At 44.4% G+C, this 27433-nt stretch overlaps 2 protein-coding genes and 2 long non-coding RNA genes across 7 annotated transcripts in view; 3 read left to right on the top strand and 1 right to left on the bottom strand.

Annotated features, from left to right (window-relative positions):
* Nucleotides 1-1606, top strand: part of LOC135315388 (uncharacterized) — a 32712-nt gene extending 31106 nt beyond the window's left edge. The window contains exon 3 of one of the 2 annotated variants that reach the window (XR_010374852.1): nt 1520-1606. This is a non-coding gene — a long non-coding RNA (uncharacterized LOC135315388). The remainder of the gene's footprint in view (nt 1-1519) is intronic. The other variant, XR_010374851.1, reaches the window with a different exon arrangement.
* On the bottom strand, nt 42-13145 carry LOC104051741 (ras-like protein family member 11A-like). Its single transcript, XM_064463417.1, has 4 exons — nt 12515-13145; nt 11031-11087; nt 6703-6785; nt 42-2772 (listed from the first exon to the last, which is right to left on the bottom strand). Exons 1-4 carry the CDS (start codon nt 12657-12659, stop codon nt 2305-2307), a joined length of 753 nt encoding a protein of 250 aa, XP_064319487.1. The 5' UTR covers nt 12660-13145; the 3' UTR covers nt 42-2304.
* On the top strand, nt 2429-15252 carry LOC135315387 (uncharacterized). Its single transcript, XR_010374850.1, has 3 exons — nt 2429-2514; nt 2895-2963; nt 14915-15252. It is a non-coding gene; the product is annotated as an uncharacterized LOC135315387 (long non-coding RNA).
* Nucleotides 15253-19428: 4176 nt separating this feature from the next.
* The window catches only part of LOC104049106 (ubiquitin carboxyl-terminal hydrolase 12), a 32228-nt gene continuing 24223 nt past the window's right edge, over nt 19429-27433 (top strand). The window contains exon 1 of one of the 3 annotated variants that reach the window (XM_064463414.1): nt 19429-19608. In XM_064463414.1, coding sequence (XP_064319484.1) covers nt 19561-19608 — 48 coding nt within the window. In that variant the 5' untranslated portion in view covers nt 19429-19560. The remainder of the gene's footprint in view (nt 19609-27433) is intronic. The other 2 variants (XM_064463413.1, XM_064463416.1) reach the window with 2 other exon arrangements.

The following is a 27433-nucleotide window of genomic DNA, read 5'->3' as shown; positions in this document are numbered from 1 at the left end:
TTGAAAGGTGTGGGATGTAAAGGAGTCATTTTATACACTACTCAGGAAAGACCTTGCATGTTTTTATTAATCACTATTGAAAATAAAACATTGACAGATTTGAAATTTGTTGAACTTTCTTCCGGAATAAGAAGGGATTAGAGCTGGAAGAGTAAGTCACAAACAAATTTGACAAGCTGGAGTATCTAATTCTCTTAGGCTCTTATGAAAATAAATGTTGTCAGCAAATTGTCTTCAGGAAATTAGCCCTTGTTATACAGTACTGGGATGGTAAAGTATTTAGTTGCTCTTCAAAATTGGTGATCGTTTTTCCAATGTAAACAATTTTCAATTTGTATGTCTCTTGCAAACTGCTTGCTCTATTTCATGTTACCGAATCTTTAGATTCCATATTTGAGCTATGCTATTAGTAATTTAAAATATTGAAGTTCTGTGTTAATAAATGCCATACCAAAGTGCCTGCAATCAATAATGACACTGCTCAAACATCAAATTGTTAACTATCATTGATAAGCTAAAGCAGAAATCCTCCAATATTCTTTGAGCCCCTGTTTGGATGATCTAACTTTCCTTTTCCCTTCCTACTACCACTTGAAACTAGTTTTAAAAAAAGGTGCAGTTCTTTTGTGTAAATTAAGGAATTTTAAATTAATCAGGAAACAAGACATTCTCAGATTACCAGCTGTGGAAAACAATAAATAAAACAGAAAGTGAGCTGTAGATAGAGCAAGTCCAGGTGTTAAGGAAAATCATGACTGGAGTTGTCTAATATATGCAGAAGAAGAAAATAAAATACATTTTCAAGCCCTGAGCTATATAAATACTCATCAGACTCAATTTACATTTTTGCTGCTCATAATGAGTAAAAGGCTGATTTAGCTCAGTATTGCCAGCTGAAACTGCAGCTGGGAGTACTTTTCTATATCCATCACACTAGGGTTTTCCCTCCGTGTTCCTGAGTGTAAATCCTTGAGCTTTACTTCACCTAAACGATTCTACGATTTTATGGTCCTGGGAATTGCTGATATGGTCTGTTAAAGAAAAGATGGTTGCATCATGACTTTTACATGGTCCAACCCAGTTTTTCTCCACTCTCGCTGAGAATAGAATGGTAGACGCTTCGTGTTGTTGTTATTGCTACCATAAAACAGGCCAGCTCACAGGATACAGCTTCAAATCCCTTTATACGTGCTGAGACACAATGCAGTGAGATGCTGCCAGTGAAATATGTATTGATAGACTGGTGATTTGGGTGCATCGCGAGGTATTGAGTAAAGTCTGGTCTTAAGGCAAATAACAAAATGGTGAATTCCTGAAGCCAGAAAATTCAGGCACCGTAAAACCTTTTCCTCTTTACAAAAAAAGAAAAAGATCCAATTAATTAAATATATTTTATGTGAAGGCCTTGTTTCTCTATAACAGTATCTTGAACTTGAAATCTAACTTGTTTGGAAAAAAGAAGTTAAATAGCTTTAGGTCACCTCCTTGCTCTTGATTAATAGAGCCCATTTTTTTGCAGGTTTTAAACCATGCTGCTCTATTTGTCCCTCTTGTTGCCATGTAGGAAACCTACAGAAAAATGAGTACACCACTGAGAAACTGCTTACAAAATGCTGCTACAGGTATGTATTTTGCCCATATAATAATTTTCAGAAACAGTCAATATGCATTTAAAGAAAAATAATCTTAAAAAATAGTGATTTTTAAAAAAATCTCCCTTTAAAGAGACACTGTAAGGCTAAAGCTTGTATATGAAGAAAGCTCTCCCCAAGTTGCTAAGAACACCTTCTAAACTGCAATTGAAACATTTTCAATTACTACTTTCCACTATTTATGCCCTTCATTTACTTTTTGACTTTATTTTCCAGTCTTGTAACTAAGCAAATCTGGTGAGTTTTGTTTGCTCAGTAGCTCACATCACTCTCCTTGTGTCTTGCGGCAGCTTATTGCCTATGTTTGGGAATCCAACCATCCACAAGAGAAGTCACTTATCTTAAAAATAGGATTTAATGATTTTTATTAATATAATCCACATTTTAAGCCTAAACTATTTGACTGTGTCCCTTTCAAAAAGGAAATAATTTGGGACAATCTATTTTTTAAATCACAGTTTCTAAATTCTTGCCCCAAAGAGCAAATTCTCTAAGTTCCTTTGCTGAATGAGCATGGGATTTTTAAGGACAATGTAAAGACAAAATGAAAGAGCCTCTCACACACTGCTGAATTTCAGCGATGCCCCTTATTACCAACTTATTTTCTTGCCTTTTTTGTCAGGGCTGTGGAAAACAATTTCTGTTGGCTACATCAAAGTGTAGTGGCAGATTTCCCTTTGGAACTTAGAGCCTGTTTCAAACGTCTCTTTAAGTCCTGCATATTTGGAGACTTGGGTCGGACAAGGTGGAGGCCTCTTCGTTTCTCTCCATTGCAGCTCCCAATCATCCTGCTGACCTCCTGGCAGAGCTGCTGGAAGGCTTCATGCACTCCCTCACAGTTCTCCCGGGCTGAAACTTCATAGTAAGTACCTCCCAATTCACTGGCCAGCTGGAGTCCTTCTTTGGAGGACACCTGCCTGGCTCGCAGGAGGTCTCCTTTGTTCGCCATCAGAAGCAGGGGGATGTTAGCATTCGGGTGAATCTTGCGGATGTGCTGGTGTAGGGGACGGATGACTCGGTAACTCTCATAGTCTGTGATGGAGTAAACAAAAACGAAGCCATCTGCCCAGTAGATTGAACGGTTTATCTGCTCTTGGCAGCATATGCTGTCAGTGTCATCCTGCCGTCAAAACCAAGAGGTGGGAGATTAGAAAACTGAGAATAGGGAGCAGACAGAGCAAACAGTCATACAGCACCATTAGCTACTAGGAGTTTTGTTTTAATATGTGGCTGTTTCCCAAGGTACAGGCAGAAACCTCTCTGACTGCTGGGGAATGTACAAGGGACAGGAGAAATTTCCACTGTGTCAAGGTAAGCAGTAATGGGGAGGGGAGAGGGATCAGAGCAAATTGGTTGGAAATAAGAGAACAGCCAAAATACTGATATTGAAAAGTTTGTTCTGTATTGTCTTGTGCTAAACCAGCATGACAGAAACCCGGGGTTTTATTGCGGATAAAATTGTGATGGGCACAATAAAAGTAGTATGAAATTCAGCAGGCTAGTCACACTACCGCAAGCGACCGGTTGTCCCCCGAGGTGTTCTGTTAGGGCCTTTTCCAATTCTATATTCAGCATTCTCACTACCTCTGTTTAGTGAAGCCTGACAGGTTTTTCTGCCATGTGGGTCTCCAGATAGTCAAATGCAAAGTTACTTCAAAACAGCAATTTGTTACAAATAACCAATTACTGGAACTGAAAATGAGGTGAAATCTCACTGCTCATTTGTAGAGCAGCAGCAGGTTTATATGATTGTTTTGCTGGTCAAACATTTGTTCAGTCCATCACCACTCCTACTCAGACAGCCATAACAACCACCAGAGCTGGGAATATAAAACTGAATACAATCCTGTGGTGCCTGAAAAGACATCAGCTCACTTTTCAAGATGAAGCTATTTTCAGCTAATCCTCTACCCTTTGTTATCCATGCTGGCATGTAACCCAACCTGATAGGGAGATCGCTGCTGCAGTTATTGCCAGTATGCTTGGTTTGTAAGCACTGACATTCCTGTCAATACTAGAGACTTTCTGGAATTTTGTCATTTCTATCATATCCAACAAGGCACTACGCACATTCAGTGTTCAGCTCTTGATGAAGTCGGTAGCAATTAAAGGCTTTTGTGTATTTTAGGCGGAGTGGAACATCATGAATACAGAGCCCAACCCTTTATTGTTATTGCTAGCTTATATTCAAGAAATCACCATCAACTTCAGTAAGACTATTAGAACACATGTTCCATTGTCTATTGACCTATAGAATATGTATCTGCCACTCACATCCATATTAGCAGAATTTGCAGGTGCTCAGCAACCTCCCAGAACAGGTCACTTTTTTATTTAGACACGTAAATATGAATTATAAAGCCTAACTTCAGGAAGCAGAGGTGGAAAAGAATGAGTAGAACGGATCAGTTCTTTTATGGTAGATCAGACAGTAAAAAAAGGATTACCAACAAGGCTTTTCTGTGACAAGAAGGAAGCAGAATTTCTGAAGGCTCAGAGTATAAATTAGGCTTACAACCTTCAACAGGAGTTCTGCTAACTAACTGCCCTTGGTCAATGTTTCAGTATTGCCCATAGAGACACTGGCCCCTCATACCTAGTAGTTCTTTGCCCTTGCCAGCTCACAGTAATGCTAAATCCTGTTAGCACTGAAATTGTTTAACAAATGCTCTTATCACTCCTCTCCCTCCCCGAAACCCTCAAACCCAAAACCCCAGCAGAGTTGCACACGGAATGAAGAAGGATCATCACTAGCAGCCTTGTTTGAAAGGTTAGTGAGAGTGAACTCAAGCCAGGCCAGGGCAGGCTGTGGGAAGAAGGGCAATTTGCACTGTTGGTGTCTGGGTTGTATCCAATCTGTAGATAATTAGCCACCCTTCATGTCCTGCTAGCCTCTTTTCACCAGCAAACTCCTTTCATGGGGAAAAAGAACTAATTGCTCTGGCAAGCGTTTGAAAACAGTTTTTGGAGAAAGGTGTACATTCAGAGAGCCTTAATGAGCTGGAATTCTCAGTTACTCCAGCTAGGCCCACCCAGTAGTGCGATGGAGGGATAATCCCCAGTGGAATGCTTTATTCAGGAAAATCAAAGGCTGATGGGCTACTTTTTAAATGGAAATCTCTGCTCCAGAATGAATTTTGAAAAACACAGTCATTTGCCATGTATAGACCAAGCAGCAATGAATCACATAACAAAACCAGTTATCTGTTTGCTTCTGTTTCTCTCCTAAACATTAACATTTCCGGTGTGGCTAGAATCCTGAGTGATTCCACATGCCTTCCTCCTGAAACACTGTACTCAGCCTGCAGAGTGCAAGAAACTCTCTTCCCTAGGGTTTTTACCAGAAAATCCAACCTATTCTGTCTTAACAAGTCCTGTTCAGGAACAGTCACTTCAAATTATTTCAGATACATCATTTGATGCAAACAGAGATACAGGCTAAGATAAGCGTGCCTGTGTGAACAGTTGAAACTGTGTAGACCTTTGACCGGGACAAAGAAAATGAAACTCCTTCCTAGCTAAATTAAAATCGTTTCTGACTAAGAAACCTCAGCTGTTGGCATTACTAAATTTTGTGGAGCTCTGGCTACAGTCACAGAACTTTAGGGCAAAGTCTTAATTAAAACAGGAAAACTGGAAAATAAACATATAGCTGTTGTGAAAGAGGGAATGAAATTCTTTCACTCCCTCCTTTCTCCTTGGGATAGAACAGAGAGGGGATTCCCTTTGTTAAGGGTTTATCAGGCAGTCCCAATTGTGCCTAATCACCACCAACAGCTTCTCTTTGCTGGTCCTCTCAAGCAAGCTGGCATAGGGCCTTTGTACTATTAAGTCCCACTTGAATATCTGGAGGACTTCCACAGCAGCTTTTGCTTGCTTTTTAATGTCCAGAGTAAATGAGGGGTCGTCTCCACTGCACCGCGCAACCCCAGCAGCAGCAGAGAGCGTGGAACTTTGACAAAGATTTCTGCTTCAATCTACTTCCAGTTGTCAGAGAGAGTGGAAATGGAAAGTGAGGCTGTGGGACCTTTGCTTACTCAGTTCTGTAAGCTCAGGATGGAACAGTTCTACAGCACAGAAATGAACCCACACACACAGGGGTCTGTGCAGGCAAAACAAGGTATACAAAGCTGTCCGGGGCTAGTTTGACAGAGGATGAAAGAAGGTGGTGTTCCCATCCGGGCTTATATTTGGCCGAGTCAGAGCTTAGACTGAGGTTAAGGTCAAACCTAGAAGTTTAGGTTTGATGGTGACAACAGGATGCCTAAATTTTATCATGAAATCTCAGCTGTTCCATAGGAATTATTACAGTCATGAGATTTCCACCACTCATGTAAAACTAATTTCACTACATTTCCTGCTGCTTTGACACAGTTTTCATCCTCTCATTCTGCATGTGAGGCAGATCTTCAAAAAAAGACATTTTAATCTTAGATCCTGCTTGGACAAATATTTCTAGAAACAGGTTTCTAGTCAAATATTAGATCTAGAATATCTAAAACACTGATACAAAGAGGGGTGTAGGTAAATGCTAACACCTTAAGAATGAGGAATAAATAAAATAAAAAATAAAAGATGAAGGAAAGTACTGAAAAGCACCCTAGTTAGAAATGCGAGGCCTGTCCCCTTGGAAAGAAACACCTTTCTAGAGAAAAGAGGTTCTGGGTGTGTAGAAAGGTCTAAGCTGAGCCAGCTGGGCCTCTAGGCGGGTGAGTTTTCTGCCATGCAGGGACAGAAACCACTTGACAGGAAATAAAACAATCAAGGAGTTGGCAGGACCAAGCCAGACTATGATTTTACTGCTATTTAGGCTTGGGATGCAGGCACGTGTTTGAAATAGATTTGTTTTAATTCTGACTTACTCTTAAAGGAGCCTGACTCAACCTCTTCAAGGGCTCATTTTGGCATAAGGTACACCCGTTATCCTTCATTTAGGTTTGAGCCCAGGTATATTTCTGCTAAGTGGAGTTACTTACGGGGGAAGTGCTGGCAACAAACAAGAGACAGTAACTGTGCTGTAAGGTAGCGATGCACTGAGCAGATGTTTTACCTCCAGTGAAACGAAGGGAGTATCCTGCACCTGTAGAGAGATCTGTTCCCCATCTATGGTGAACTTTCTGGAATACAAAGCACCTGGTGGAAAAGTAAGATCATTAGAGTCAGTGACTGTAACGATGAAGAAAGAGTACATAAAGGCAAAATGGAACTGTTGAAATCCAGATTTTTGGGGCTTGTGATATGTAGCTGCTTATAGAAAAGCAAATGGCACCAGCATGGTTGTGGGGCTGTTTACTTAAGTAAAGTAGTCTTGTATTTGCTATGTGGTCGGATGTTTTCAATATATACCTAGGATGGTATCTGGGAAAGGTGGCACTTTGTTGTGAATCAAATAGCTAAAGTGGGTGCATAAATCCCATTCAGGTTTTCAATCCATATTGTTATTTTTTTAAAGCGTGGACTGCATGTATTTTTAATCTCAAACCAAGATATCCAGGTGTTGTCTGTAAAAGGAGCTGTTTCCTATTGCACTTTTCTGAAAGTTTTTGAAAAACGAAAGTATTCTCCTTTTGGACACAGAGTAAGTGACTATACACAAAACGCCTGGATGCAATCTGGGAGTTGTGTGACCTTGGCAGACAGAGTTTGGTTGGAATCCCCAAAGACTGGACACTTTGAATCTGGCTTCCGGTTAATCTGAATGCCACATATTCAGGGCCAAGTGCTTGTTTGAAACATCTAGGACTGATCCAGCTCTGATAAGACCATCACTATTCTGGGCTTGAACTTTCTATTGTTACTGGAGTGTGGGTTAAGTGACAATGAAAACTTAAGTTTTGATCTTATGAACTATCCGTGGTTGTGATAAGGACAGCTTCAGAGATCGATCCCATCATCATTTTACTTTAGAACTTAATACATCACACGGACATGTGAAGAAATGCTATATCCGCAGCTGTTGTGTACAGCCTTTCAGTCTTGCCCAAATTCAGTTAGGGCTGAAGCTGACCAGTACTGTGAGGGACAATAAAAAGGGCTTTTTAAAATACATTAATGGCAAAAGGCAAGCCAGAAATAACATTGGCCCGTTACTTGATGAGAACGGTCACCTCGCAAACAGGGACATAGACAAGGCAGAGATGTCTAATGCTTTCTTCACCTCGGCCTTCAACACCGATGGTGGGCTCAGGGGCCCCCAGAGCCCTGGGCTAGAGAACCATGACTGTGGGAATGACAAACTCCCAAATCAGCCCTGAGCTTGTGCAGGACCTGCTGCTCCGGCTGGATCCCTATAAGTCGATGCGGCGTATTGGGATTCATCTGAGGGTACTTAAAGAGCTGGCTGATGTCAGAGCGAGACCTCTCTCAATGATTTTTCAAAGCTCTCGGGAATCTGGAGAGGTCCCACTTGACTGGAAGCTGGCAAACGTCCCAGTCTTCAAGAAGGGCAACAGGGACGACCCCGGTAACTACAGGCCTGTCAGTCTCACTTTTGTGCCTGGCAATATTATGGAGAAGATTATTCTGGGAGTTATTGAAAAACACCTGAAAGACAGTGCAGTCATCGGTCCCAGCCAGCACGGGCTCACGGGGGGAAAGTCCTGGCTGACAAAGTTAATTTCCTTCTCTGACAGGGTCACCCACCCAGCTGACCAAGGGAAGCCAGTCAGTGTGATCTTTCGGGACTTCAGTAAAGCTTTAGATGCTGTCTCTCTCAGCCTCCTCCCGGATAAAACGTCCAGCCCACAGCTGGATAAACACGTAATGCAGCGGGTGAGCAATGGGCTGACGGGTCGGGCTCAAAGGGTCACAGTAAACGGGGTTACATGGGGCTGGCGGCCAGTCACTAGTGGGGTTCCACAGGGATCCATCTTAGGGCTGGTACTCTTTAGTGTCCTCATAAATGACTTGGATGCAGGACTGGAAGGAATACTAATGAAGTTTGCCGATGACACAAAACTGGGAGGAGCTATTGACACTCTCGAGGGCAGAGAGGCCCTGCACAGAGATCTGGACAAATTAGAGAGCTGGGCAATCACCAACCATATGAAGTTGAACAAGGGCAAGCACTGGGTTTTGCCCCTGGGGCGCGGCAGCCCTGGCTGTACAGCCAGCCTGGGGAGCAAGAGGCTGTGGAGCAGCTCCGCAGAGGGACCTGGGGGCTCTGGCCGATGGCAAGTTGAACACGAGCCAACAGTGTGCCCTGGCAGCCAAGAGGGTCAACCGTACCCTGGGGGGCACCGAGCCCTGCATCGCAGCCGGGCGAGGGGGGGGATTGTCCCGCTCTGCTCCGCGCTGGGGCAGCCTCACCTCGAGTGCTGGGGGCAGGTTTGGGTGCCACAGGATATTGAGGGTATAAAGCTACTGGAGAGAGTCCGGAGGAGGCCATGGGGTTGGGGAAGGGTTTAGAGGGGAAACCGTATGAGGAGCAGTTAAGTCACTTGGTTTGTTCAGCTGGAGCAGAGGAGGCTGAGGGCAGCCCTCGTGGCGCTCTGCAGCTCCCTCCCGAGGGGAGGAGGAGGGGCAGGGCTGGTCTCTGCTCTCTGGTGACCAACGCCAGGACCCGAGGGAATGGCAGGGAGATCTGCCAGGGGAGGGTTAGGCTGGGCATTAGGAAAAGGCTCTTCCCCCAGAGGGTGGTGGAGCCCTGGAACAGGCTCCCCAGGGAGGCATCACGGCACCAGCCTGGCGATATTCCAGAAGCTCTTGGACAAGGCCCTCAGAGACACGGTGTGAATTTGTCCCTCCTGTGCAGGGACAGGAGTTGGACTCGATGGTCCTTGTGGGTCCCTTCCAGCTCAGGACATTTTATGATTCTATGGTTCTATAATAAATACAGTTGCCACTGCTGCATCTAAAACAATGTACTTCATCTCAAACATACAGAAATCCCATCCATTGGAGAGTAAGGAATTCAAATTAACAGGGAGATCAGTTAGTGACAATAACACCATCACTTCTGAAAAACATCTTTAGTTCAAGGAAACTGCTGTTTTTATTCCAGTGGAAAAGAGTCTAAGCTTGTAGAAACATTTACAGTATAAGGAAATTTAGTATGGCAAAGTTTTCTGCCTCTAAATCCAACGTTATCATATTATGGTTTAATGCTGACTCTGTGAGGTGATACAGCCCTTCTGGTATTTTTTTTTCTTCTTTTAAAACACGTCAGATTTTAAACTGAAAATATTTTACTGTTTTATGGGAAGATACTGCACCCCTGAACCAACACCAGACAACATATTATTCCTACCCTGTGACGCATTGCAGAAAAAAGAGCAGGTACTTCCAGATACTAGCTGTGCTCTGCCCTACACTCAACTGAAGGAGAAGCATGGTTGAATGATCAGAAATACACTGCCACCTGTTTCTTATTTCTGGCATATTTGTTTCTTCTACAGCATGGCTGTTGGGCTGGTAGCTTAATGAGAAAAGCATGTGGTTCTCAGCAATGTCTCTGGCAGCAATTCATTGCAAAGCTCAGAAGTCTAACTTGATGTACAGCCTTCCATAGAAGAGATGAAGGAAAAGAAAGAGAAATATTGCAGCCAACCATCAAGGTTACTTAGGGTCAGTGAGAGGGAGTTGTAAGGAGGAGCTTTCAGATTGTATTTCAGCAGACAGGCAGAGATCAAAGGTGTCTTGTACTGCCATCTCCTTTCCTAACTCATCATTCCAAATTCAGCATGCACCTCCAAAGTGAAGCAATCACTGCTTTGAATCATGTCCTCCTTCACCCAAAAACTGTGAGTACATGTGGGCTGTACTAATAGGTATGAGCACGGTGAACATAGGTCCTTTCTACAACGCTGGCCAATACACTTGGCACTTTGTTGGAACAGAGGCTGTGAGTTAAACAATTCACATGAACACATCCTCTGAGGTGTCAGGATAAAACAAGAAATGCAGTAGAAGCAGCTTGCATGGTCACTCTGTTTATCTTACGGAAAGAAGACTTCAGTTTGGAAGTCTCCCTTGTCATAAGAGCCACTGAAAAAAGGAATTACACAGGAAAAGTTCTGAATTGGCTTTTACGCACTTTGGAATTCCTCTGGCTTCCCTGGGGTTGCAGAGAGAGCAGTGGTGGGTTTCTGCGGTTTAGTCGATATGCAAGTTGTTCCTTGAGTCTGCATTTTAGTATAGGTATGTCCCCAAGCAAACCTTTTACTCCCCATCAAGCTGGGGAAAAAAAATAGCTAAAAGAATCATAAATAATGAGCCTTTGATTTATTGCTTTCATAGCTTGAGGCTATTAGCTGAAAATATGCACCTTATGGACATCTCACACTGCTTGGCTTTCCTGTAATATGCACCAGTCACAAAACAGAGTAGATTTCTTTTCAAGAAATCTATCTGCAGTACTGCAGTAGAAAGCAGACTCACCAGTATTGGCTTCATAGTCTCCAATAAATCTCTTTGTGAGAAAACGCACAACCAGGGCTGTAAAACAAGGGGGAAAAAAATGGGTCTTTAACGTGAACCAAAATCAATCTTTGCAGAACATATGTAGTATCTTACTGGAAGAGTTAGTATAATATGAAACCAAGTTAATCTTTGACTTGCTCACCTATTATTCTACAAAGGCTTCTCTCAACGCTCACAGGAAAAAATCTGGGGCCAGGCTGTGATACCTGATGCAGAGTTTTTCACAACTTGTGTTGGAAATTACCCCTTAGACTCAGCGTGGCTATTCAGTGCAGGACACGGAGGTTGGTTTGTTGTGATCGCAGGTATAACAATCTGAACTTTGGTTTGAAATAATTGAGAAAAAGAGTAATAAGCCAGTTAACTGAAACTAATGCCAATACCACTTGATTTAAGACCTCTGTGTCATATAAGAAGTGAGGCTGATGGGTGCAATGGTTCTTCCCAGCCTTAAAAATCCTCAGTCCTCCTTATGAAACCCATTAGAGGTATCTAATCGCATCCAGCAAACAAAGTGCATGTGCTCTGCACACACTGCTCATGCTGCAGCGTCCTGGGCCTTCTTATTCACCTTAACCTGCGGTGCTTTCTTATGCTGTTGGATTAGAACATTTTCCTTTTTCTTGATCACTTTGTAACACTTAAAATCCTTTCATGGCAACAGAAACTTCTATTCCTGTAGGGCTTTCATCTCAGTGATTCCTAATCGTTTGCAAAAACACTTAGTTAACAGCTAAATAAACGGGTTTATTCTGCAAACACCTCTACCATAGATTTCATGTAAAATAAATGTTTTTCTCACAGTCCATACTGGGTCACCTCTTTCGCACCCTTAAATGTGCAGCTATCTTCAACAAACTACTTAAAAATAATATGAAAATGTGGCTGCTTCAAATCCAAAACAATCAAACACTTTACTGAGTGTTGTGGAACCTCAGATGCAGCAAAACAGATCCAGCCTTAATAATTTCTAAAAGCATGAACCATATATCCAAAAGCAATAATGCTCACTTTACCCCCTCCTCTCCTCTCCTTTGGAGAATAATACAGGAAGACACATCTTATCCGCTGTTATTTGTCTGCAGAGCATAAAACTTTTACAACAGGAGAATAAAAACCACCAGTCCCATTTTTGGGGTGTGGAAATTTAGACACAGTTAAAGAATTTGCACAAGACCAGGTAGAATTGTTTGTGAGCACGGAGCTCCTGACACAGTGCCCTCTCCTCTTAACTGCCACCTCAGGCTGGCTGCTCACGCAGACCGACAGCAAATCTGCCTCACAAATGACTCAGTGCATTTTCAAATTTTCAAAAAAGTAACTTAAAATGTTCAAGCTGCAACAGAGTTCAGAGTTTTCACAGCCTTGGGTCTATCTGAGCTGCAAATGAGCTGGTAAGTGCAGCAGCAAGAAAAAGCACGGAACTACACCTGTGGACTTACCTGTCTTGCCAACGCTACTGCCTCCCAGTACCACGAGCTTGATGATTTTGTTGGGCACGCAGTCTAAGACAGGATACTCTGGTATGGGGAGCAAGAGAAAGTTAGTAGAATACTGTGACATAGTATCCTGAGAGATGAGACGCATGCCAGAAATGAGAGCTGTTCAACTCCAGTAGGAGTTGGAGGAGAAAGGAAGGAAAACAGCCTCTCGGCGTCTGTTCTTGGCTGTATATCCTTGGATAGAGAAGCCTTCTCATTTCATTTAAGTAGCTTTCCTGAGGAATGTTAGAGCGACTGGCCTCCTCTTCCCGATGCCTCTGCTCAGACAGCAACTTTGGAAAGCAAAAGGGAACTTTTTGATCAGCCCCCGTGAAAACTGACTCCTCCATTCCCCAGCCAATCACAAGTGAAACCATGACATTCCTCCAGCCGGGCACCGAGCGTGTGCCTCCATCAACCTCACTCGCTCGCCGCTTTATCTCCCCGCTGCCTGTTTTATGTGCTGTCCCTTGGCTCTTTGCTAAAACGAGATTCTTCTGTTTTACAGTCATCATGATAGCGTTTTCAGCGAGATGCAGTCACCCCCATGCTCTGCTCTAATTCCACTTTGAATAATCCCGTTCTGCCTGTCTAGTTTCTTTGCATTTTCAATTGGCTCCGACTCCACGCTCTGTTGTTCTCCCTGTCCTATTGTGTCCTGCAGTTGGGCCCCTTCAGAGTGCTGAAGCTGATGGGACACTCCTCTTCAGGAAAGCAAACACATTTTTTCCCCCCCCACAGTTTTCAGGGAGCTGTGGGTTATTCCAAAATCCTAGCTCATATACGTATCCTCCAGGATACATTTGATCTGCTGGTTTAAACGTGTTGTTAGTCTTAATGGTCCACTGGAATGTGGGTTAGCATGGGGTTGGGACACTGCAGCTTCTCCAAACATGGAAAAGGGCCTGGCGACAGACTTGGGAAGGCTGAGGAAGGACTCCGTATCCTTCAGTGGGGTGAGCCAGACAGAGGGAATGAAGAAAGAATGACTTCTATATGAAAACCCAGCATAGTTTTAAGACAGCTGGCGGCTGCAAGGTCTGTAGGGATGACAGCACGTAACCATACACTAGCTACAATCAGCTCTCAGTTATCAGGGATAATGGGGAGGGAAGAAAAAGGGAAGAGCAGTGGAGAGGGAATGACCCAGATAAAGCAAAACTGCAAATAATATAAAACAGATGTAAATTAAACTACAGAAAATATAGTTAGAGCATTCATCTTTGAAAAACTTCTCAAAAGAGGTCTGCAAGGGGCAGGAGCAGCTTTAGGTGGCAGTGGGAAGAGGCGAGCCTTGTGCAGGCAGCATACTTCTGAGACATGTGCTCTGTCACGCTGTGTGGGAGACGTGGATATTAACGGAAAGTGGCACCGCAGCTAATCCACCCACAGATCACGGAGACCTGAGGGTGCAGATTTCTCCTGCTTCTGTGCACTCCTAGCAGGCAGAAGGCAGGCACGGTTCATTACAGAGAGGCTGCAGCCACCAAAAAGCCTTTCTCTGCCCAGCTGCCTTCACGCCACTGCTTTCAGTCACTGCATACATGAGTTCTCCCCAGCAGGCTTTAGAGGCCAGAGGAATGGTTGCGAGGATGGGAAATCAGGCCAGGTCTGGAGATTACTACCCCTTCCCAAAGCACCGGGGGCCAGGTTGTCAAATGATCTCGCTTTCCACACCAGCAGCACAGAGGACGTGGTGAGTGTGAACTGGCTTTAGAAAAATCCAGCTTTGGTACACAGCACTCCAGTGAAATAAGCACAAGATTCAGAAGATTTATGGATATGTCACTTTTCTAAGGCTCTGTTTCCCCTCTAAAAACTACTTCTGAAGCAGTATTTGTGTGGAGTTGCTGTGTAAGCACCGAGTGTTATTACTTTGAACATCATGACAGTCAGCTGATGAAGAGGTGGAAGAAAATGTCTGGAGGGTGACCCAGCTCATGGTACTGGGAGAGAGCCACCAGATCATGTGCCTTTCAGGGCATGGCTCCTATGTGAAAGGTTTTCAAATCTCCCAGCATAAATTTGCTTCCAGATTTTTGCAAACACCCAAACACTGAAAAATCTTTTCCAGGAAATTTCATTACCAGGGTGCTTTAATCTCACACAAGTTTTGTAAGAACAGGCAAAATGAGCGGAGGAATAGGAAAATGCTCAAAATCTGTGGTCAATTAACGGGGCACTTTGAAATGTGTTATAAATTTTGGGATTAGCTAGCAGCAGTATGTAACTGTCTGCCTCTAAGTGTAGGATGTTGGAACCTTTGTTACCATTTGCTATTAAAAGCATATGTTAGTGAGTAATAAAAAAGTATTCATCACAATAGTCCTCCTATGAAACAAACAGTAATACACCTATCAGCTTCTAGGTGGCCGGAAGAGTTTCAGCCCTGGTAAAAAAGAGCCAGGTATGTTAAGCAAGACCATGGAGAATATTCTATATGAGCAAAGACGTTCCTAGAAGAATACAGATCTGCTGGCTTGCTCCAAAAGAGAGCAACACAATCAACAGAAACAGAAGTTAAAGCCCTTCTGGGTAACCAAATGTTGTGCCAGCGCTGAGGAACTCCAGAAGGATCTCACAAAAGCGACTGAGTGCGCACAAAGTCGGCAGGTGAGCTTTAGTCTAGATAAACGTAAGGTGTTGCATCTAGAGAAAAATAATATAATTGATGCTGAACTTGGGTGTGGCACTCAGACCTTGGAGTATCACTTGGCAGTTCACACTCATCAGCTCAACGTGCAACAGCAGCAAAAAAAGCCAACAAAATGTTGCGTATCCTCGAGAGGGGAATGGAGAAGGAGCCATAGGGTAGAATTTTGCTGCTTGCATAAACCCTCAGCGCATCCCCGTCGCCAGTGTGGCATGCGGTTCTCTGCATCTCAAAAACATAGTGGGGTCTGCGAAGGCACAGAGCAGGGCACCAAAAATGATCACAGGCATGGAGCAGCTGCTGTACGGGGAGAGACTGGAAAAGCTGTTTACCATGTGCTTGTAGGGATGCTGGTGCTGACACAAGAGGGGAGATGCACGGGGGCAGGAATGAAAGACCAGCGGTGGAGGAAATGTTGAACTGCTTCTTTTGGCAGCTGTGATGGCTTCTGGTTGCTTAAAACAAATGTGAAAGCAGTTTTAGACTGCGTCTTGGAAGCAGACCAATCGATTTCTAGTTCCTTTGCTAATAGGGTTCAATCTAAATTTCTTATGCACTAGCCCAGGCTTCTTGCGCTTCTAACCAAAGCTTGCTTCCACCGTGTGCAGAATCTCTGCCCAGAGAGAATGGGTTTTAGTAATAATAAAAAAGCACAGCGTATTCTTCAAAAGTTCTAAATCTATTCTCAAGCTCCTTCCCCCCTCCCCCAAACCATAACTTTCAGGCTCTAAGTCTGAAAGAATTTGAGTAAGATTTAGAATCAAAGCCAGAGGTTTTCAAATCTGATCCTTATCTGATCTTCTAGATTGTCAGAATAGTCTTTTCGCTGAGGGAAACCATGCAGAATGATTGACACTATCTGAGATTGTATAACCCTTGGCATGTAGAACAAGAATTGTTTTGAAAAGAGATTTTCATTGTTTGTGCACAATGGACTTATATTTAGCTAAGAAAACCATGTTTTAAATTCAAATTCTCTTGGAAAAACAATAGCTTAAATTAGAGGGAGAATGTTTGCAAAACTCAGAGCAACTTTGGAAACATGTGGATGATTCTGGAGATTTCACTAACCGCTCCTTGGGTTGCTCCATGCAAAGATGCGTGCCTGCTGCACAGAGATTATGTTATTTCCACACCAGATTTTTTTTACAGATTTATTTATTGGTCTATGTTGCTTTTGGCTATGGTTTTTATAAGATTTTCTATTTTTATTATTGTTGGCACTCCTACACTGCATCTTCAGAGATGCAGCATTCTAAAAATAAAAATATTTGCCATTACCATAGAGCTTTTCATATGCAGAGGTCAAATTGGTTTTAAAACTGGATATAATTATTCCTCATACATTTTACAGAAGGATTAACAAATGAGCAGAGCCAGAGTGATCTTGCTAAGATCCCAGCACGTTGGGGAAATGGCGACTGTTGTTGTTCTTTCCCTTTCTGCCTAGCATTGGCAAAAACGATCTGTCTTCCAGAAGTCCATTTGTAACGGTTACATTTGCCTCCGGAATATCTCAGCTGGTTTTGTACAGTCTGTTGGCGTTACGGCGACGTGGCTGGAGAAGTACGGCTCATTTCTGAGCAGAAATGCTAAGTGTGGTGCTGGGGAAATGCCGGTTGCTTTGGCAGATGCTGTGATAAAACTCGTAGCTGGCGGCTGGTGTACACATCCCCCGCTCCTGACCGTATTCCAAACAACACCACATTGATCATTGCAGCTTTGTCTGACCGTCTTTGTTCTTTGTTGCAAACTTGGGGCCCAAAGGCCAGTTCTCACACTGTGCAAAACAAAAGTAGTGTTTCAACCACCTTTTTGCTCCCAGTAACTAAATACCCTCATAGTTAGGAGAAGCAAATAAAAAGCACCTTTGCAGGAGATAAGAAAGGACCAGAATGGACTGTGATGTGTGCAAGGAACCAGCCTTTCTCTGTGCGCTTGGGATTTCACCTTGTGTGGAGCCTGATCATGGGTAAAATGCGTTAAGAATTCGGCCGTGGGGTTCAGCAGAAACCTCAGGAGATGGCGTCTGGGGAGAAGACTGCCGTTTTAGCACCATAATTGTACCCAGCACAGAGTTGTCCTGATCCTGAGGCCAAAGGGGAAGGAAGCGTCCCCAGATGCTACTGCGACAGCCATGATAAGTCATATTTGATTCTATTTTGGGATGTAAGGGAGGCAATCATTTAAATATATACTGAAATTTGGTTAAAGGCTCTACAGATTCCACTATTTCTGTATTTCCTGTCCCTAATTTTGTTGCATTGCTGTTCATGGAAACCCTGTAAGGAGCACGTGTCCTTTTTCACTTTTAGCATATTTTGTAAGGATTTGGGGTTTTTTAGGTTGCAGAATACTCTCCCTCGGGAGCCTGTAGTAGATGACGTGGAAAGTACAGTGTGTGTAAGAGAACATCGCTGCAGGCGAGCAACTCAAATAGAATGGAAACATCTTGGCCTCATAAAAAAAGTTTGTGCTTTGGAAACTGAACTGTCCTCCCTTCCCTGCGGATATTCCCACAAGGTCAGGGCTGGAGTAAGGGGCGGCGTGTGTAACAGTCCTATCACAGCTTGAACAGAGAGCTTCCAGTCACCCTCATCAGCTCTTTTCAACAGCGCTCAATTTATAGTTAATACGAAATATGAGCCAGGCTCATTCCAGTTTTGACACAGTTCTGTAGATCTTAATCAGCCAGATGACAAACATTTCTACCCATCGCTGGCTTCACGAGGGTTGTTTTCCTCCGATACGTATTTGCGTTTCATATGCACTGTGTGAAGTGCTATATGGCAACCCGGCAACGTTTTTCATTCCTTTTCCTCCTGGGTTTACAATAGACACCGTTGTCATTCGTAGCGCTGTGCTCTGAAAGAGCCCTTTTTGTGATTTTGCTGAAACGGGGACATGTGGTGCAGAACGGCAAAGGATTACTTGGTGCAAAACCACTGTCCGACTCCATCATCACACCGGGCATCGTCATAAAAACCCTTTTGTGGGTGCTCACAACCACTGAAAAGAGTCTCGGGAAACAGAGTTCCAGCATGCACCTTTGAGGCATTTCAGTGTGCTGGGGTGGCTGTGGTTTCCCTCAGTGCGGGGTTTGGTGACATCCCCCAGCTCCATCCCTGTGGGGATGGTGCCTTCCTCCAGTTTCACTAGTGACACATGCAGCGCCCATCCCACTGGGGCCTCCACCACCTCCCTGGGCCAAGGGAAACTGAAACAGGTCTCACCCCCGTGCCATCCTGAACATGCCAGCAGTGCCCATGTGAAAGGAGGCCACCAGCCCCCGGGCTTGTGTCAGCCCTGGTGTGGCCAGCAGGAGCCGGGCAGGGATGGGGCCCCTGTGCTCAGCCCTGGGGAGGCCCCACCTCGAATGCTGGGCTCAGGTTTGGGCCCCTCAGGACAAGAAGGGCCTTGAGGGGCTGGAGTGTGTCCAGAGCAGGGCAGCGGGGCTGGGGCAGGGTCTGGAGCACAAGTGTGCTGGGGGGCGGCTGAGGGGGCTGGGGGGGTTTAGCCTGGAGAAGGGGGGGCTGAGGGGAGCCCTTCTCGCTCTCTGCAGCTGCCTGAGAGGGGCTGGAGTGAGGGGGGGGCTGGTCTCTGCTCCCAAGGCACCAGTGACAGGACGAGAGGGAACAGCCCCAAGCTGTGTCAGGGGAGGTTTAGGTTGGAGATGAGGGAAAATGCCTTCCCTGCCAGAGGGGTCAGGCCCTGGCACAGGCTGCCCAGAGAGGTGGGGGAGTCACCAGCCCTGGGGGGGTTCAAAAACCATGTAGACATGGCACTTCAGGGCATGGTTTAGGAGGCCTGGGGGTGTTGGGTTGGCAGTTGGACTTGATGATCCCAGAGGTCTTTTCCAACCTTAATGATTCTGTGATTCTATGATCCTCACAGCCGCACAGACCAGAGCATCCCCCGCCCCGTTTTGGCAGAGGGGGAAGCTGCAACCAAGCCCCGCGGTGACCCTGAGGTAGGCCTTGTCAGCACGACCCTCCGTCGCCGTGCCCTGCCCTGCCCTGCCCTGCCCTGCCCTGCCCTGCCCTGCCCTGCCCTGCCCTGCCCTGCCCCACGGCGAGCGAGGCAGCCCCGCCGGGTCCGACAGCGCGGGGACGAGGAGGGAAGAGCGGGGCAGGAGGCGGGGTGGGGGTGGGGGACGGAAAAGGCGGGGGAACGCTTCCGGGCGCGGCGCGGCGCGCAGCCGGCGCCGTTTGGGCGCCGCACCGCCGTCGCCCGGCCCCGTTTGTCGGTTGCGCCACCTGCGGCTCCGGCTGCCGCTGTCAGTTGGGCGGCTGCGTCCCAACATGGCGGCGGCGGGAGCGGGGGCGGCCGCGGGGCGCGGGGCCGCGGCGGGCGGATGGAAATACTGATGACGGTCCGGAGACTCGCCTCCATCTGTACCATGGTGAGAGCCGCCGCCAGCCGGGCGCCGCCGGGCCGGGGGGGCAGCCGGCGAGGGGCTCCGCCGCCGGGCCGGGCGGCGGGAGCGGACCCGGCCCCGCGCTGAGGGGCTGAGGAGGCCCCCGCCGTGGCCTCCGGGCGCAATAAGAATTAGTAGAAGCAATTAGAAAGCTAGAGTTTGTGGGAGGCACGGCCGCCTGTCCCGGCACGGGGGTGCCTGTGGGAGGGAGGTGGCGGGGCGCCCCGCTGCAGGCACCCCCGCGGGAAGGCAGGGCCGGGCCGCGGCGGCACCGGGAGCCGGGGCGGGGGCACCGGGAGGGGCTGTGCCAGGGAAGGGACTGGAGGGGTGGCAGCAGCTGGAGCCAGGCTGAGCGGGGAGTGCCAACCTGGCTGCTCAGCGCCGCTATTTTGATGGTTTTGGAGTAATTAGGCCTTAATTCCGTGTGGGGAAAGGTGGCCGGGGGAGCACGGAGCTCTCTGCAGAAGTGAGAACTCCCTGATGCCGGGTGTCGCGGATGTGCCAGCTGCCCGCCTGTTCGCAGGAGTACGCCTAGGGCAGGTGGACGCTTTCCTTCAGAGAGAGAGGAACCGAGGGAGTTACTGAACACTAATTCTTTTTCTGGCTCAGAACACAGTCATTTGTTGTGATAACTAAGCTCCATTTAAAGGTTGTTATCCTAGTTTGTGTAATCATTTCCCGTAAGTGCGTATACCAGGGTATCATCCATATTGCCAGTGAAAATCTAGCAAGAGGGAGGCTGGTAATTGCATGATTATGCAGAATTTTTAATGAAGTTACATTGCTGCGTAAATAGAGGCCGGCGAGTGGTTTGTCTAGCACTAAAGCACAGCTGACTCATAATAAAATATTGCGTCTTGTTAATGATACGCCATCTAAACATTTCACAGAGATTCTTGCTGTAAGGAGTTTAATTGGTATAAACTATTGCAGGGGTTTGAGTTGCCGAAATCCAGCTTAGAATCAGGCCAAGGGGATTCAGTTTTAGTATTTTGTTTTTCATAGTCCCGCTGCTTAATTGCTCCAAGTGGTCAAACTTCAGGTTTAGATCTCACCAGGGAGTAGGCTGCAGCATCAAAAGGGGCTCTTGTGTACCACCTTGCTGAGACTGATTTCACACGTGTGCAAAGGGTGCAGGGTTGTTTTGTTTCTTTTCCACGTAGGCACTGAGTGCCGTCTTTGATTAACCTGAGATTCAGCTGAACTGAACCACAGTGGTGCCATGCAAAGCTGCGTGACTGGAGTTTTGTAGTAACACTCTTAACAAGAGAGAGTTGTTTGTTTTTTTTTTTTTTTTAAATGGGTACTGGAACTGTAAGTTTTTGGTATTGCAGAAGACTTCCCAGGACTTCAAACTTTGTTAATCTCACTAGGTTTTTTTTCAACATAATTTGTATTTTTCAATTGCCCATCACAAACACAGGTGAAGTTAAGGTCATCAGAGTTGGCTGAAACATGACTTCGTTGTGGAGTTCTGCACCCCAGAGGCAAGTGATTGACTCAATCCCATATAATATTTTGGATGCATTCCTGAGATCAGCTGACTGAGCCTCAGATTAAGAGGGCAAATGTAAGGCAATGCATTTTCCTATGGGTATGTAGCCAAACCTGAATACAGCCATTCCAGTGTTCGTGATTTGTTTTTAGAGACTTTGGCTGTACGTACTCAATCTTGGATTAGTTTTTGCTCCTCCGCTTACCTTCATTTTGGTCAGGATGATAGATGTAAGCTAAGCAGATACTTGTAGCCTACTAAGGTCCCTTCTGAAGTGCCGTGGGTTTGGGTTTTTTTTTTCCAAGAGGAGGCTTTTCAGTGTGGCAGCTTTGGGGAAGCAGGTTCTCCTTATTGTTTTTGTTTCAAGCAGAGAATTTGCTGTTTTATTTCTCTGCAGAAAATGTTGAGCAGTGCTGCTAGCACTAACTAATTATATGAAACTTGTTTCCAAATTTCTTATAGAGCTATTTAATCAAATGCTATGGAATTTTTCAGGATCAGTGTTTTAGGTGCATGTATACCTTTTCTAAACTTACTATCAATCTTACTAATTTTTTCTTCAGCCACCCAGGAAAATTAAGGACCGGGTGCTATTTTTAAAGTTGAATCAGTTTATTTGCATCTACTTCAATTAATGTCCAGTAAGTGAAAATACTGTTTGCTTTGTCATAATGTGAATATGAAAAACCTACGCCTTCTTTATAAAAACATTTCATTACGTTAACGAAGTCCCTTTGGGAAAGTACTTTCTTCAGGATTATTTTAATATGTAGTGATTATACAGTACTTTTTTTTAGTAAAATATGCAGTTTTTACCAGTGCTTCTAGTCATCATCTGTGCTTCAGGAAAACTGAAACACAGGTTTATGACTTCCTCAGACCCCTCAGTCACTCAGCATCACGGGGGCTGGTGCTCCTCGCTTCCTGTCTCAGACACTCCACTCTTCTGCATTATCTCTTTAAAAATCAAGTTCAGTGCCAGAACTCATTAGTAGACAGTGATGTAGTTATAACTTTAATCATATCCCCGCCTCGGATAACTTCCAGGTTTTTGTAGTGTGGGTCATCTCTCCTGTGCCTCACAATCACTGTATTTCCTTTATGTGAGCACTGTCCTTTTTCCAGCGATTGCATAACATTCATGTGGCAACTACGGCATTGCGAAGTTTGGAAGCTCATAGGAAAATACTTGTTCATTTGAATATGATTCATGGCTTGGTAAGGCTGCTGACACCATATGGCAAGACACGTCCATAGCCAAGAGCTACCAACTAGAGCTCTGGTTCTCTGCTGTATCCCTCTGACTTAATTTTGTTTCCCAGCCCTTATCTTTACCGGGGACTCTAGGAGTTTTGTTTTCTTTTTGCAAGCAATGGCCAAATTAACTGGGTGGGGAGAATAGAAAGCACTATTGAGGCATTTTGTTACCCTCATGAAAAATGCATAGCTTCTGCTCCAAAAATATTTAGAAGTGATATCTTTGTAGTTCTGTGGCGTACGCATAGTTGTGGATGGATGTGAATCCTCTCCTGACTGAGGAGAGAGAGCGAGGAGGGCTCTGATTGCATCACCTCATCAAGAATACGCCTGCTGCGCTCCAGGGGGCTGAGGCAGTTGGTTGTAGAACTGCGTTTTTGAGTCAGGAATTGGGGGGTTTTTGCTGCATTGACAATAACTGGGGTTTTTTTTTGGTTGGAGAAGCAAAACAGAATGCCAGAATGAACAAAGTGTGAGGTATAAATCTGATCTTTTCCTCTCTGACTGCTAATTTTGCAAAAAGTCTGTAGGAAGCTGTTAGCAGAAATATTGGTGTTTCTGGTAGGCTAATGAGGGACGCTTCCCCTAGATTCATGTCTAATTGTTCACAAAACCAGTAAGACGTGCCTGAAGAACTCAAATCCAGTATACAAATTGGTGCTAGTCTTATTCTACTCCTCTGAATGAGTCCAGCGTGGATGTAATTATTAACTTCAGTGCTAGAGAAGAGATGACTGAATTATTTGTAAGTAATACATTTCCATTTGTCACCTGAATAATTTACACTGTTCAGTTCAAGCAGGGCTTTCATGTCACTGATGTATAATGTTTATTACTGCTGTTTCACCTCTATTTGTAGAACTTTGTTTTAGCTTTATCAGAGAAATGGCATTTATGGCTGGCGAAGTATCCCTGAGCAAGTAGAGAGAAGGAAGGATAGAAGTAGAGCTAGCTAAGCAGGCTTCTGTTTCCAGCAGTGTTCTGCTTCTTGATTGACTTCCTAAGCTACAGGAAACATTCATCTTTGACCTTAAAACCCAGCTTGAGAATCACCTGCTTTGTTTTAGGGGAAAAAGCATGTGTAACCCTTTGCAAACCAGTTAGTTTTTCCACATGGTCTTTGTACTCTAGTTTAATTCTGTGTGTGTGACGGGAAGTTATTGGTGCATTCTCCCTATTTTGGACTCGTAGCAGTTTGGAGCTGTAAGCCTATGCAAAGCAGCCAGCCAGCCTGCGGCTAACAGCTAGCTCAGGTGAATGATTTTTAGGGTTTTACAGGAGTTCTGAACTACCACCTGGAGTCTGTTTTGATCCCAGATTTAAGATTTCATAACTTCATGTTCCCTGGGAAAATGGGAGATGCGAACTGTGTTGTGCCATGGAGTACTGAGGAAACTGGGCAGTACAGGGTTCATTCGTTGAAACTAGATATTAATTATAGTAGAGGGCCTCTACTACAGAGCTGTTACAATTTAAAAATGAGGTATGAATACCTGGGAAAAGGTGTTAAAATAGCAGAGTGTATATTGTTCAAGAAGTACTCTATCTTATTGAATCTTTCTTGGTTTGTTCTTTAATGAGGATTTAGAGCGAATGCTTTTAATTCATTGAATTCATATTTATATGCACATCACTTAGTATCTTGTTAAAAAATAGACGGCTTTCAGTGTTTGCTCTTACAGATGTCAATTTGGGAGATTCCTAGGCTTGTTGCCAAACTAAAGGACTGCACTGTAGATCATTGTTTTGTTTCTTATGTCATATTTTATATTTTCAGCTCCTTTCCTAGTGATTTATGCACTTAACCTCTGGTGCACTGAGTTGTGAATTTATACACATTTGGGTCCGTTGATGGGCCCTGTGTCTGAGTTTTACTGCTGTACCTCCGTGCCTGTTGAACCTGTACGTGTGTAATGCCTGGAGTTACAACCTGGTCATAAATCTGCGGTGTTACGGTTTGCCTTCCATCAGCATCCACTTCTTCACTTACAGTATTGTTCCTCCACCATTTGATGTGTGAAGGTCGTGATAAACGCTTACTACCAACTCACAAGAGAACAGTACTGGTAAATGCCGGGCCTTGAGTACACCTGTGGACGGTTTGTGCGTATTCTTTTAGAGGGCCAAAAAGCTGTCAAATATCTGAGAGCCATACTAGCAAGACATCTACTCTTACCTGTGTTACAGAGTCATTTGAGAGAAACCCGAGGTCAGGAGAAGTCTTGCAGAGCTCTTCTCAGGTGGATGAGCCAGCCGTGAACACTTTGGTAATCTCGGAGGCAGTGGCTGAGAAGGGGGAAATAGGTTGCTTACAAAGGTTGAGACTCGAAGCAGTAGTTTCTGTACTTCCTACCTTTAATCCAGCATCCTTTCCATATGTTCTTTTTGCTGGAGCCTAGCTCTACTATCTAATTTTAAAGAGCCTCAAATTACAGAATTTCACAAGTGCATATGACTCGCCTTACCTTTGTAAATGAGGCGAAGATCCTGTGGACCTTGCAAGACCAGCTCCTAATTGAATAAACATCTCCATGAAACAGTTTACAAAGCATTCTGTATTAATTTATTTAAAAACACTCTAATTAAGACTTCATGTTTTAAACACTTCATGGTAGTAAACTTATTTTGAAATACAGCATTTTCTAATTTCACTGTGGCCTCCGCAATACCGGCCGTAGCCAGAGTGCTCTGTAAGCTTTACTCCCTGCTGAGGAGGGGGCAAAGCCAGCTTCTCCTGTGTGCGCTGAACGATTGTGTGGGTTAAGACGATTCTGTACTACGTGGAAGCGTGGACTCTTGGCAAGTCTGTGACACTGTTATACCTGCTCCTTTCAAGATTATCAGTTTGTTTTGCCTGCATAAACATGCTAAGCACTGGAATCCAAAGTTCAATTTACCGTGATTTGTTACGCCTGGAACTGCAGCCTTCCTGGATGCATGGAAAGGGATAATTTCACAACCTAAATCATAGTGAGTGATAGCTGAGCTGACAAATCTTCTTGTCTGACATCAGTGCTACACGACCAAGGAGCCTTAAAAGATGGGGAAGCAATATCGAATTCTGGGTTTAGAAAATCATGACAGTATGTTCTGTAAGCTTTCAGAAATACATCCCCAGTTCTGCTCCTTTCTGCACACCCCATGTGGTAATTTTAATAGCCCTGAAGCTGGAACCATTACCATGGCTAATATAGCCAAGTAGGTGCAGGCAGACTTCATGAAATGCATCATCTCATTCAGATTTCTTTCCTGAGAGGTTTCAAGTAGCTCTGGCTTGGCCTGCTTGTTCTTTTTTTCCCTTTTATTTTTTTGTTTGTTTGTTCACTCTTTAAAAATCACTCTTCAAAAATCACTCTTCAGTCATGCAGCATATTTAACCAGCTTTTCTAACCTTGAGGGCTGCATGATGGTGTCCCTTGGAGCCCTTCTGCCCGACTTGAAAGCTACTTCTCAGATCTTTTAAATTGCTAAATCTTAGCCTACTCTAATTTGTTAAAAAGAATCAAATGAATAATTAGAGACTTCAGCAAGGCTTGTGTACCAGATATGTTCTGGACACTGAAATATCTCCTAGATATCTTTCCCTTTTTTGCCTTTCTTTAAGGGAAATGTGTTTTGCAGGCAGGTGCATGCTCAGTGGGAATAAGCTGGTTCCAATCCAAAAGCTGAGTTAGGATGGTATTGAGCCCAAGCTGGTGTATCACAAGGGGTTTTTATTTCAACAGGCTGTTACACCAGCCATGCTCCGCAGCCTCTGAGTGTGCATGCAGCTGTAATAAAAGTTTAGAGATATCCTAAGTTGCAGTGCTTTAATTACTTCATTTGAACTGAATGATATTAATTGCAATGGGAGAAGGATAAAAAGCCTGTGTAAAAAGCATATAATGTGGAAATTGATGGTTTGCACTGAGCTAAAAAAACCAGTAACTTATCCTTGAAGAAAGGCTGTATCCAGATTTCTGTGGATTGTATGGAGTGTTTTAAATTAACTGATTCTCTCTAGCTCGTTAAAAGTAATCTGGTGATGAGATTAGTCTTGTGTGTATTTTAGATAGGGCAGAAACAGCTGAAGTATATAGGCAAGCATAGGAGACTACAGTTTAAACATAAACGTACAGATAGGAATTTTTCTGGAACTCTGGGAGCAATAATACATTTACATACAGATTTTAAGAGTTCTCTTCTGAAAATCTCCCGCTGTCTACAAATGTGCTGTAAATGGAGCATCTAAAATGGTGGAGCACCCCAAAATAAACCCAGCCATGACTTGCTCGGACTTCTTGTAGATTTCATCAGGATCATTAGTATTAAAAAGAGAAATACACTGCAAGTTTGTGGTTGTATTGTTTGAAAATATGAGGAGGACTTCACGATTCTAGTTACTTCATTGCCCTGTGCTTCAAGCAACTGCTTCATCCTTGTTAGCATTTAAAAAACTCCAGTAGCATTTGTTTGACAAGTGTACTGACTGTTCCTGTATCTCTAAATTTCCATGTCCCCCTAAGAAACCAGACACATCTTTAGTATTTTGCCCCATTATGTTGAGCTAGTAATGAATGGTTATAGAAAGGTTATAAATCTGCTGTTGCATGGGTTTTCCTGTGTAATTTCAAAAACACTCTATAATTAGAGCACGTCAGAAATGCTGCTTGCACTGTAGCCACCTTTAATAATTATTTTAATGGTTATATTTTTTTGTATCTTCACTTAGTATCCCACTTCTTTCACCATAGTCTCTTGTTTTCTTAGTGTACTTCTCTTCCAGCCTATCCCATAAATGTGTCACACATCCACCTCTACAGTTTAGAAGGTCCACCCAGTTGCCAATAACTAGTGGATTCTGCTAATGTGAGATGCTTCACCAGTCAAAGCAGATGTGAAACCAGCACCCTCGAAAATGTGCAGGACAGCTGGCTGAGCCCTCCTGGTGTGCTGTCTTAATCCGTGATAGAAATGCAGCTTAGCAACAGTAAATGCCCTGCTTCCCTTTGCCAAATCTCAAGGCTGTTGCAAAGAGGACAGTGGGATCTTCCCTCTCGTAACCCTTCCCCATCGTCT

This window comes from Phalacrocorax carbo, chromosome 11 (genome assembly GCF_963921805.1).
Source record: "Phalacrocorax carbo chromosome 11, bPhaCar2.1, whole genome shotgun sequence".
Classification (NCBI taxonomy): Eukaryota; Metazoa; Chordata; class Aves; order Suliformes; family Phalacrocoracidae; genus Phalacrocorax; species Phalacrocorax carbo.
Note: the sequence above shows the minus strand (reverse complement) of the source record. Positions and strands in the feature narration are given on the sequence as shown.